Source organism: Toxorhynchites rutilus, chromosome 2, assembly GCF_029784135.1.
Source record: "Toxorhynchites rutilus septentrionalis strain SRP chromosome 2, ASM2978413v1, whole genome shotgun sequence".
NCBI classification, from domain to species: Eukaryota; Metazoa; Arthropoda; class Insecta; order Diptera; family Culicidae; genus Toxorhynchites; species Toxorhynchites rutilus.
Window position 1 is genome coordinate 284,380,197 of NC_073745.1, and position 12,341 is coordinate 284,392,537.

The 12,341-nt window shown below is 34.8% G+C and overlaps 1 protein-coding gene across 1 annotated transcript; it reads left to right on the plus strand.

Moving 5' to 3' along the window:
• The first annotated feature begins 9,437 nt into the window (after positions 1–9,437).
• Positions 9,438–10,196, plus strand: LOC129766940 (protein SET-like). Its single transcript, XM_055767537.1, has one exon. The coding sequence runs from the start codon at positions 9,438–9,440 to the stop codon at positions 10,194–10,196; it is 759 nt and encodes a 252-aa protein (XP_055623512.1).
• The last annotated feature ends 2,145 nt before the right edge of the window (positions 10,197–12,341 follow it).

Sequence of the window (12,341 nt, forward strand, 5' to 3'; positions counted from 1 at the left end):
AATATCAGTGATGAATAAAATAAGTAAAAACAATTTTTTAAGTTAAATTGTTTAATTGTGATTAAACATAACAATGTACTAAAAGCTAGAAAATTATTAGGCAAGTAGCAGTTAGCAGTTATCACACCTCCCCTTCATTAGTCTAGGGCATTGATAAGACTAAAATAAAATCGTGGGACATATGACTCTAATTGTGGATAATGGAAATCCAGCGTGCCCCACGATTTTATTTTAGTCTTATCAATGCCCTAGACTAATGAAGGAGAGGTGTGATAACTGCTAACTGCTACTTGCCCAATTCTTTTCTAGCTTTTATTACATTGTTATGTTTAATCACAATTAAACCATTTAACTTAAAAAGTTTTTTTTTACTTATTTTATTTTCTAGTTTTTAGTACATTATCTGTTTCATTAGAATATTTCTCTGCAATAAAACCATTGTACTGTATTCTATCAGTCAAATGATTTCATTTGATATCGATATTGAGTGGATTGCAGAAAATACATAGTGTGTTCTCCAAGTCAAATTCGTTCGTTTGATATACCTATCTCAATCATCCTGTTTTTTTTAAGATGATATGGAATCGGCTATTTTGTAGCGGCGGCCAAATTGGATTTTTCAAGATAAGTAGTTTTAAAATTGCAGCAGAGATAAAGGTGTTCTATAAATTCGGTCAGTTCCTATTGGTCAAATTTCTATTAATTTGGAACAACCCCACAGACATACAAACATACACACAAACTGTTCAAGCTAAATAAAACTGTTTAATAAAGTAATTTGCTATTTTGTGATTGCGGCCATCTTGGGTTTGGATTTTTCATGATCTGTTGTGATCTACTATTCAAGCCCATTCATTTGATACCCATATTAATTGTGATTTGAGAAAATATGTAGCCCGCCATTTGGTAGTGGCAGCCATCTTGGATTTGCATTTTCATAAATAACTGTGTTCTACTAGTCAAGCCCTTTCATTTGATACCCATATTGATGAGGTTTCGGAAAACCAATATCGATGAAGTTTTGAGAAAATATGTGTTCCGCCATTTTGTAGCGGCCGCCATCTTGGATTTTCAAGATCATAAAATACGCAGTTTTATAATGACTACAGAGATAAATGTGTGTTCCAAATTTCAGATCAATCAGTCAACAGAAAGGAGGTCAAATTTCTATTAATGTGGGTCAGCGCTACAGACAAACACGTTACAAACTTACAAACATACAAACATACAAACAGATTACAGGGCAAGCTAAATAAAACCGTTTAAAAAGCATAACGCTCATAACGCATGTCAATGAAATAAAACAAACAAACTGGGAGTAGGTCTTCCTCTATTGACGTTCAACAATCAACCTGATCAGTTCAATTATTTATTCATCCGTGCGATTCGAAAGTTACAATCCACAATATAGTAAAGTGGCGACGAGGAAAAAGTGGAGAAAGTTTAGTTACTTGAAAACTTAAAATGAAACAAGGTGTTAGACAAAAGGCCGGAAAAAGCTTTCAGTGGAGAAGGTATATAGAAGTGCAAGGAGGAAGCGCTTAAGGTGGACACAATTTTAGGAGGGAGATCATAGAAAAAGAAAAATGTTACAGGAGGGTTGTGTCCGAGACACGACCGCAAAGTTGACGTAGGATTCCGTTAGGCTATCTGTTGATTTTGGATATGTTTGAAGAATTACATCGTAAAACACTTTGATAATGATTTGGTGGCCCCGAAAAGGGCCGTTTTGTTTGGTTGTTGGGTATTTTTTGTTAACTCCACCAGTGTTTACCGAGTGATGATGACAGAAGGATGGTAAACAGTCGTTGGATGGTGCGTATCAGATAAGAGTTACCGAAGTGGAACGAGATATGATGAAACTGCCCTCTGTGATCCTAGACGAGATGGCTCCTGTGTTATGTATGGATGAAATAAATAAAAAAAACTTACCAATGTAATATAAGATAATTACCAATACCGAACACAATTATCAATTTTTCTTTAATGTAGAGAAAACTTATTTGAAATGAAAAAGGTAATTTTCTTTCATATTTTTTACTTTCAGAGTGTTTATTCAACCCAAAGCGAATTTTAATTGGACAACAACACTTAATACTATATGTAGAGCATATGGAAAATCACTTTATCTAATATTTCTTCACTTTTCCAATTTTTCTGCCGTATTAACTTTCCTTGGGTGAAAATGACCACAACAAGCTTAAACGTAACGACCCGTTCTCAAGCGGGAACAAACCTTGGTTTTTATTTATGAAAATTGAAATAGATCGTTTCATATATCAAGTCATTTTCAACACAACACAATAATTTTATACTTACACTCGTGCTAAATTTTTCACAATGAACGATTGAAATTGAAATATGAAATTTCACGAAGCAACCAACATTCAAGTTCCAAATTAAAATTTTATTTGCTAGAATTTATCGTATCACTCATCTTACTTGCAATATAAAAATGCCCCCGACATGCATATATTTCCAATGATAATTTCCCCAGGCACCTTGATTTAAAATCTCTATGAAAGAACACATTTCGGTGGGAACAAAAGCTCCCCCTACTTTCATGTATTTGCAATGTCGATTTCCCCCAGGAAGCTTGGTGTTGATGTCTCTGTTAGGGAATACATTTCGGTAGGAATAAAAGCTCTCCCTACCTCCATGTATTTGCAATTCCGATTTCCCCCAGGCAGCTTGGTTTTGATGTCTCTGGGACCCGCCGCGTGTGTCGTCAATTTCAACCAATCAGAAGTGGGTATTTCCGTTAGGATATGGGTTGAGATTTTTAAATTCTTTGATAGTGAGTTTCAGGACAAATATTATTTTCTTCAATATAAAAAATTCTTATTGAGTGCCGAAATCGATTGACGTAAAAATCTCATCAATCCATCATGAAATGACTGAGTAATAAGCGTTGAATAAGCGAGAAATTGGACAATTTTCACGATGTGCTCGATTTTCGATTTTCAATTTGTAACCCAATATGTTCCCGAAAGACGTAATCCTACGTCAAAAAAGAAGTGCAGAAAACTGTTGTGAGAAAAGAAAACGCAGTGTTCTGGTTTTCGATTTTGATAAAACGAATGGTGGTAGGGCTAAACTAATGATGAATATCTATAAAATTGCGAATAATCTTAATCAGATGAGGATCCAGTGAAAAACAGATTGTGGATTAAAGATAAAGGGTTCCAATCAAATTTTAAGCTCAAATATGGTAATGCCAACAGGTATCAAAACTTCAAATCAAATTACTGTAGAGTAAAGTGCGATTCACATACAAGATCCACGTCACGTCCACGTTCCGTCACGTTACGTCAGTTATTCTACCATGCATTTCTTATGGAAACATTCACATACACCGGCAACGTAACGACCCGTCAGCATACGTTCAACGAAAACGACCGGCAGGATTTGTAGAAAAGAATAATTGACGGAGACGGACGGCTCGTTTGGTTTTTGTCTGGGCTTTGTGTCTCGGCTTTTGTTTTGATTTGGTTGTACAGTAATTTATATCTAATTCGACATTAAACTAATTGAACAGATCTGTGATGCAATACGTTTAATTGGAAATTTTTACCTCTTACTGGACATTTTTGTAAACATTGAGTTCGGAGCCCAAATCATGGCCCCACATTGAAAGTCGCCACCAGTCGCGAATGTCCAATTACTGGTCAAAATCGACTCCAATGCGACACTGAATGGTTCCTCAGCATATCTCATGATAAGTAACTTACTGTACTTTTTATGCCAACATATCTCTTAGCTCCAAATTTCGGAGTGAAAATCATTCGCGACTAGCTGAGAGAAATATTCTATTTATTATTATTGTTGAATAAGGGTCGGACTACGGGGTTTAAGCAGTTAAATAATTGAATTCAATGATTTTCATTGAATTTTTCAAAATTTAGAACTGATTCTAGGCATGCTGATTTGAAAGAGGGCATTGCAATTTAAAATTGTTGTAGGTGGCAACACCATGAATAACATCACATAAATCATTCGTTTGACATTTGACGCGACGGTGCTGATGGAAGCATTGACTGCATGTGTGAATTGGTGGAGACGTTGACGGAACGTAGACGTTCTTCTCCGTAACGTTCTATGTGAATCTCACTTAATCCAGCAAAATAAAAACTCGGAGTTTTCAGCTCTTGTTTGCAATTTTTGCGTATTGAAAGGCCATATTGAAAAGAGTTGTTTCTTATTGAAGAATATGAAAAAAGATTCGGTAAATTATTTAGGCAGCCAGGTATCAGTAAGGACGGACTAAGCGACCTACTCAAGAGGATTAACACGGACGTTTAAGACAGTGACGACAACGATGAAGGTGATTCTCAGTGTATGTTTGCTTCGTCAATTAATAAAATAAGTAATCCATGTTTGGTGGAGCCACTGATTGAGGGAAAGCCCATAAAAATGGAGGTAGATTGTGGATCTTCAGTTGAAATCAATATTTTTTAACTTTCAGAAAAAAATGTAAAAAAAAATGTTATAATCTGTTGATTGTTGTGAACGGGCATAATTTAAAAATGATTGGAAAGGTGAAGGTAAATGCTGAATTTAATGGTAAAACAGAGGGGGGAAGAGTGTGTTAACCATAGAAACGTTTCGTGCCCCGTAAAACCTTTACATGCCAAATTAGGCTTCGCTTGATTAGTCGCTTGATTAGTTTTTGAGTAATTCAGAAATTTATGTTTCATTTATATGGCAGCCCTCCCTTAGAGAGGGGGGTGGAGAATCTAACCATCATAGAAACATTTATTGCACCCTAAAACCTCAATATGCCCAATTTGAATTCATTTGCTTGATTAATTATCGTGTAATGCAGAAATTTGTGTTTCATTTGTATGGCAACCCCCCTAAGAGAGGGGGAGGAGTATCTGACCACCGTAAATACATTTATTGCACCCTAAAACTCCCGCATGCCAAATCTGGTTTCATTTGCTTGATTAATTCTCTAGTTATGCAGAAATTTGTGTTTCATTAGTATGGCAGACCCCCCCCCCTAAAACCTAATACCTCTATATGCCTAATTTGGTTTCATTTGCTTGATTAATTCTTGAGTAATCCAGAAATGTGTGTTTCATTTGTGTGGCAGCCTCCCTTAGAAAGGAGGGAGGGATCTCAAACTATAACGAAAACCTTCCCCGGCCCCAAAAACCCCTACATACGAATTGTCATGTTGATCGGTTCAGTAGTTTCCGAGTCCATAAGAATCAGACAGACAGACAGACAGACAGAAATCCATTTTTATATATATATAGATTGCCTCAAGGAGCACCGTCTAGTGCTAGTTGGTAATAAATCAGGTTTTGGAAGGACTTGAAAACGTATTTTGCTATTTGGATGACGTGTTAATCGCAGGAACTGATTATGAAAATTGTTAAGAACAATTGTCGCAGGTTTTAGGAAGATTGGCTGAGTCGAACAGTGAAATAAATGCAGATAAATGTAATTCTTTTGTGAAAGAGTTGAAATATTTGTTTCAGAATTCATTTTGATTTTTTTGACCAACAGAATTATACATATCAAAAATAGCCAAGCAAAAAAAAAGTTAACTTGTTCTTAATGACACTTTAAACAAACTAAATGACAGTTCGCGCTCGAAATTGACATTAAAACCACTGACAGTAATACCAACGTTTAAAAAAATTAAAAAATTCCAGCGGGAAGATTTAAAACTACTAAATCCCGGTATATATTTGACAGAATGTATTTTTTTCAAAGAAAAAATTCTAAAGTTTTTGTTACAAAACTTTTTCCCTGTATGAATCCCATCTTCCGATGTACAGATGGCTTGTTGGTAATTGCATGGACTATTCATATAATTTTTTTAGGATTTTTTTTAAATTAAAAAATTAAATTAGATTTTTTTTTAAATTTAAAAAAATACGTTACTGAAAGAAAAATAAAAATATGTTTTCAAAATACTTATTTTCAGTTTATTTTTTTGTACATTTTTTTGTATTTTTTATAAAATTTCAACAATTCCTACATTCCTACAATCCTACATTACAAATTTTGCAGATACAGAGCGCACTCGATTATATAAAGTCTCCAGTTTCTATTCATTGTATATAATCGAATAATACCTTTGTCTCCGTCCATATAGTTTTTGAGCAGAGTTACCAATTAACTTTCACCATAATGTTGAAATTTTATATTTTTTCTTGAAGTTGCATATAATCGAATCAAATTTAATGGAGTCTGTATATACTCGTGTCCGACCTGTTCTTATGTTGGAAATATTGATACAAAAACAAAAGAAAAAAAACATTGACCCTTTTCAAAAAGTAGTCTTATTCATTCTTGGAGATTTCGGATTCAGATAGAGTTGCTCGAATGAGCAATGTTTTTACACCCACAAAGTTTCACTGCAATCTGAAATGTAGCTGCCAAGTCGCGTTGACACGACATTCGTCATAAGCACAAACATGAGCCACCGTGTTTGGTTCTCTGTAATCAGTATTTCTACAAAATTATCAGGCAAAAAATTAGTTCATAGAAGAATGAGAGACTTCAAATTTCATGGAATTTTTTTCCAAAGCCGCAGGAAGGCTAACGGAACAACAGATCAAGTCAAAGCTAAATATATTAGTCGAACAATTTACGTTTTTCCTTTCATAAATCTAACCTATTAGAGGAACTGGTACAAATTCGGTACCCTATTTTGATTTTTTGGACTTAGCCAATGCTCGGAATTTCTTCATATTACGTCAGCTTATGAAGGGATCATTGTGGACATTTGCCCGCAAACCAATTTCAAAAATCTTGATTTGGCTCAGAGCTTCGAGCATAGAAGTGAACCAACTTAAACTCGAGTACCCGAGATGCCTGGGTTTAAATTTGGCACCCCTTTTTTTTAAATTAATAGAATCGTCCTGAAATCACTGAATGTATTTTTTGACATTTTCATACAAAATAGAAGTGAAGTACACTATCTTCCGTAAATTAACTCAACTTTTGACGAAAAAGCATGCAATTTTATAGAACAAAGAGAAACAAAATAACGATTTTTTCAAGAAGTTTTTATCCCCAAATCGGGCGAAATTTAATTTTGCTGCATGGGCAGCCAAATTACCCGCATACCGAATTTCCACTTAGGAATGAAATCTATGAAATTTGTGATTAAAGTCTCGATACACTTACTAGAAATCGTTGAATAACATCAATTTCTTGATCCAAATCAGCTTTAATATTTAAAATCGGCTCACTATTCGATTTTTAATGATTTTCCAAAAGACGCACATGAAAATTTTTCGAGATTTCAAAAACAAAAAAAAAATATTTTTTTTTTAATAACACAGATATGTTGGGTTTTCGGCATCTGACGTTTGTTACTACATTACTAGAACACTTTTTTTATTCACCACCAGAGTGCGCTCACTACCGCCGGAGATCCGGGTGGGTACCAAATTACCCACGGGGTACCGAATTTGTACCAGTTCCTCTATATATCGATGAACTCGAAGGATCACTTGAAAGTATTGACGGATTTCATGCCAACTCATCTTAGGAGTTGGCAGCACCATCTAAGATAGCGATGAAACGTTTAGGTTGTAAAGACATTAATCATTTTAGCAACTTTGCGTACTTGAAATTTTCAAGAAAGAACTAGACTACTTTTTGAAAACTTCCAAAATTTTATTCTTAGTTTTTTACAAACATTTTTAACTCAAAAACTATGATGTCTAAAATTTTCATCAAAAATATCAAAACTAATTTGAAGAAAAATTATACTGGAAAAAATATAGTTAAAAAATTGAAATTCATTTTTCTCTAAAATGTATTTTTTCAAAAAGATGGGCACTTTTACAGGGAAGAAATTTTACTAACAACAGCTTTTTCATGTTTTCTTTTAAAAAAAATTCTACAAATCCTAATTTTGTTTAAAATCAAGATAGCGATATAGCGAATTCGACAAAGTTTTAGATATTATTAAAATATGAACTTCTGCCGAAGACATTAACTTTCTATCTTCTATAGTTTCTGGAATACATAGCATTTTTGTATGGAGACTCCTAGAAAAATAATGTTTTGCTCATAACATTTTTGTGTGTAAATCCTCGCGAATGACAGGTTTCAAAATAGAAAAAAAAATTGCAGAACATGTGAACCGCGATAATTCATACATAAAAATGTTACGAGTTCATCATTAATAGTAATTTTTCAAAAAAAAAAAAACATGAAAACATTCTTGTTGGAAAAACTTTTTCCCTGTAAAAGTGTCCATCTTCCGATGTGTTGGTGTTGTAAAATGTAAGGGCTATTTATATCTATTTTTTCAGATTTTTAAATAAACATATTTTCTAGAAAATTTTTTTTTAATTTTCAAAAAAAACTTTTTTTTTAATTGTTTTTTTTTGTTTGTTCGATGTTTTCTAATGAAAACGTAAATAATTTCCTACATTTCATTCTCTAACCAATATTTCGTAGGTCTTATAGTTTTTGAGTAATTTTTTTTAATCTGGAGTTTTTTTTCCAACGATTAACTTTTTATTAACTGAAGTGTAACGTCCATTTTCGATGCGATTCCGGAAGCCTTTGAAAAAAGCGTCTTCTTCTGGAACATACCTAACAACGCTGACGGAAAATAGTAACCACAACCAACATAAATACAAAAGTAGATTGATGGGCTGTCTCAACTAACTCTCTTCCCACAGAACGTAGTTAAAATTACGGATCTTTGAAAACATTTTCTCATATCTTGCAAAAAAAATCTTATTAATTTTACTTTACTTCACCTACACTTATTTATTCTATTAAAAAATGCCAGAATATCATCTACCGCACTGCCGTTCTACGCATAGTTGTCCCATGTTCCAAAATCAGTAACTAAGAAAAACGCAAAGTTTTCTCGCATATTTGTCTACCAAAAGCTTTAAGCATTTCAATTTAGCAATACACCGGGTTTTTTATATGCACTATACTATTGTTTAATGAAATGTGATGAGATCCCCTCACAGTATCAATCAAGCTTGATTACGGGTTTAAAAATTCATGGTGGGACTGTCATGCCTAGAATATCAACATGGGACAATTGAACTTGATGTTGTTTTTTAAAAGTTGGGAATAAACTATATGTTTTTTGTGTTTTTCCGTAAGATTATGTATAAAAACAACGTTTTATGATAAAAAGTGAAAATCTTCAAAAAGTAACATGGGACAACTATGCATAGAACGGCAGCGCAATGCTTGCGTGTTTTCTTGTACAAGTAACGATATTGATAATGTTACACGCCTTGTTGATGTAATTTACCGTATTTGTTGGGTGAATAATGAAATGAGAGACTATAATTACGTAAGACGTCGGTAGAAATTAAGGGGTACATTATACGTTATGTTTTCTGGCGGCTACCTAAGGCGTATGATTTTCACATAAATGGACAGCCGCAGCCCGTCAACCAGTTACAGTTATCCCCAACTACTGCCAGATGACGATGGCTCCAATAGTCGACAACCGATTTATGTTGGAAGAGTTCGCTATATGCTCGAAGAAAATGGAACAGCATTGCAGGAAATCGAACTACGAATTTCTCGAGGCTCAGTTTCAGGAACGTAAAAACATAATCAAAGGCATTCCTGACTTTTGGCAGATAGCGATTTACAACCATCCGGTAATCTCGGCGATCAGTGAGCGAGGGCAAGATGTTATCCTGAAGTTCCTGAACGATCTACGGGTGGAGGAATATAGCGCCGATGATATGGTCGGTTTCCGTTTGTGTTTCCAATTCGATCCCAATCCGTTCTTCACTAACGAAGTGTTGACGAAGGAACTTCTTACGCTTGCGAGTGGGGAAAAACTTACCACAAGCACGGAAATTCAGTGGAATACGATGTTGGATGGAACGGAATTGCAGTCAGTGTTGAAGGACTCTCGCGAGATACGTTCGTTCCTGGACTGGTTTATGGAGAGAGACGATTCCTTCGTATATATTGCGGAGCGCATTAGATGCGATCTGTGGGTGAACGCATTTACGTACTATATGATGTCACAGGAAGGGGAAGCAGTGGCAATGGAAAGCAAGGACTTCAAAACAGATGATCATTTAATTGTGACCGCGGCAATGATCGAGCAAGAAGAGAATAGAAGAGCCCCTAATGAGAATAAAATGGAGAAAAACAGCTCAGAGCCTCGTAGGAGTCAACGGCTGAAATCTAAACCAAGAATAAACTGGAAAATTTGGGCTGATTTTTAATAACCAATCGAACGTACCTTTTCATTTGTGATTTTTTATGTCTATAAAATTATATGGTCGATTTTGTATTATTATGACTTATCTCAAATGTATAGGATGATAGCGTGAAGCTTAATAAAAAATGTTTCTATAATATATTATTGAATTAAAATTAAACGAGTAATTCACTTTTCAGTTTTTCAAAATTGTGTGCCTAAGGTGGCACCCACCCAAAGTTACAATTTACGACATCATATATTCAATTTTCATTGCGACTTATGTTATGTAAGGGTGTGTGCAAAATGATTAACCCTTTATGTTTAAAAAATCGTTACTCGAAATTCAACTGTCTGATTAGAATATGTCCTTTAAAATTGTTAAATTCCTAAGAAAAATAGCACATTAAATACACTGGTAATAATGCTTCCTCATAAATTTAATTTAATATTAAAAGTTTTAATGAACAAATGATCGACTTTCTGACAGGTGGCATAATGACTCCCGAACACAATATCAATGAATTCAAATTAGGCGTTGTGCACAAATTACGTAACGCTAAAAATGCGGTTTTTGGACCCCCTCCCCCGCTATGTAACAATAAGTAACGCAACACAAACCCCCTCCCCCTCATGTTACGTAACGCAAAATCAAAGTCGTTTGAAAAATTTTCAAAACATTTCAGATTTTATTAAATAATGGAAATATCAACGTAGAAAATCTGTCCAGGCCGGAATCAAAGTTTATTCGAATTAAATTTGACAAGTTCATAGAATTCCTAACAAACAGAGAAAGAAAATCAATGCTAACATCTGTTGGGATCGGTACTTTCGAACCATCTAGTGTTTGGCTGAGATGAACAGGAGCTGGTATAAATTGATGTTGATTTATACAAAAATAACTGTTTGTTTTCAGAAGTTCGAGACTGAATCGAGCATCGAGATTTGCGAGACTGCTCAACAAAAGGGTCGCTTTCTTAGGAATTTAAAAACTACGTTCTCAAAATTAAAGAATAGGGAGAAATAGTCCTAATCCGACCGACGGTCTTGAACCGACCTCCTCTTGGATCTCGGAAATGGCGCCACCTACCGAACTTCTAGCAGTGTCAAATGAAAGGTGTCATAAAACTGAGGATTTTAACGTATGATGACCATTTTCTTGCACCATTTATTCTAGCATTTTGGTGACATTCCGTGTTTTCAATGCTTAAAAAAGAGAAAGATAGACTTTTAACCAGTACTGAGAATGAGTTAAATGTTCTTTCAGACGATGAAACATTAGAATACTAAACTATTTCGATTGCTTATGGTCTGCTCTTCAAGACAAGTTATATAGATTGAATTTACCTGATGATGAATTTACCTGATGATTGAATTTACCTGATGATGTAAACGGCGTACTGTTAATTGAAAAACGTTGTGGTGGTCCTGAACCAGCCCTCTGTGTTTGCTTCGTAGTGATTTAACACGTTCCCTCATGTATTTAATATCAACGGAACGCATTTGCAATTAAGGGGTCTGATCAGGACCATCTTAAATTGCAAATCAGGACCTATATATTTGACTAAATTTGAAATTCACGCACGTATTATTTTGGATGCTGTCTGTCGTTCTACTGATGGGTCCTGTTTCAGATCAACTCATCTGCGCTGTATTCGCATTGAGATGCCTAATCTTGTATGCGGGTGTGTGTGCGGGACAGAATAACAGATATAATCGGGAATGGTCAGATTGAGCCATATTTAGTTTCCATCGGAACTAAACATCTTTGTATAAATTCCAACAGTGACTACTCCTTGTTTCAATGCAGCGGTTCCTGTCGTTTGACTACCTGCAAAGAGTACTGGGATGTTCTCACGAGACGAGGAAAATCATTCGGCTAAATATCCTACAAATTCCACTTCCTCAATTTGGGAGTTTTCAGGTTTAATATATTAGGCTTTAACGGGACATCCATCGATTGCTAGGTTGTTCCACAGATCATCTAACGATTTCGCTGCATACTCAAAATGTTTCGCTTCCAGTTTCGGATTGTTTTGAGTTTTTCATCCAAGTGAGATCCATAATTATCATGCGAAAGTATTAATCCTTCTAACTTCTAGAAATAATAACCTTCCGACGTTCAACTCGGTTGAAAGCCATGCGTTCTGGACCATTGGTAAAAAAAATA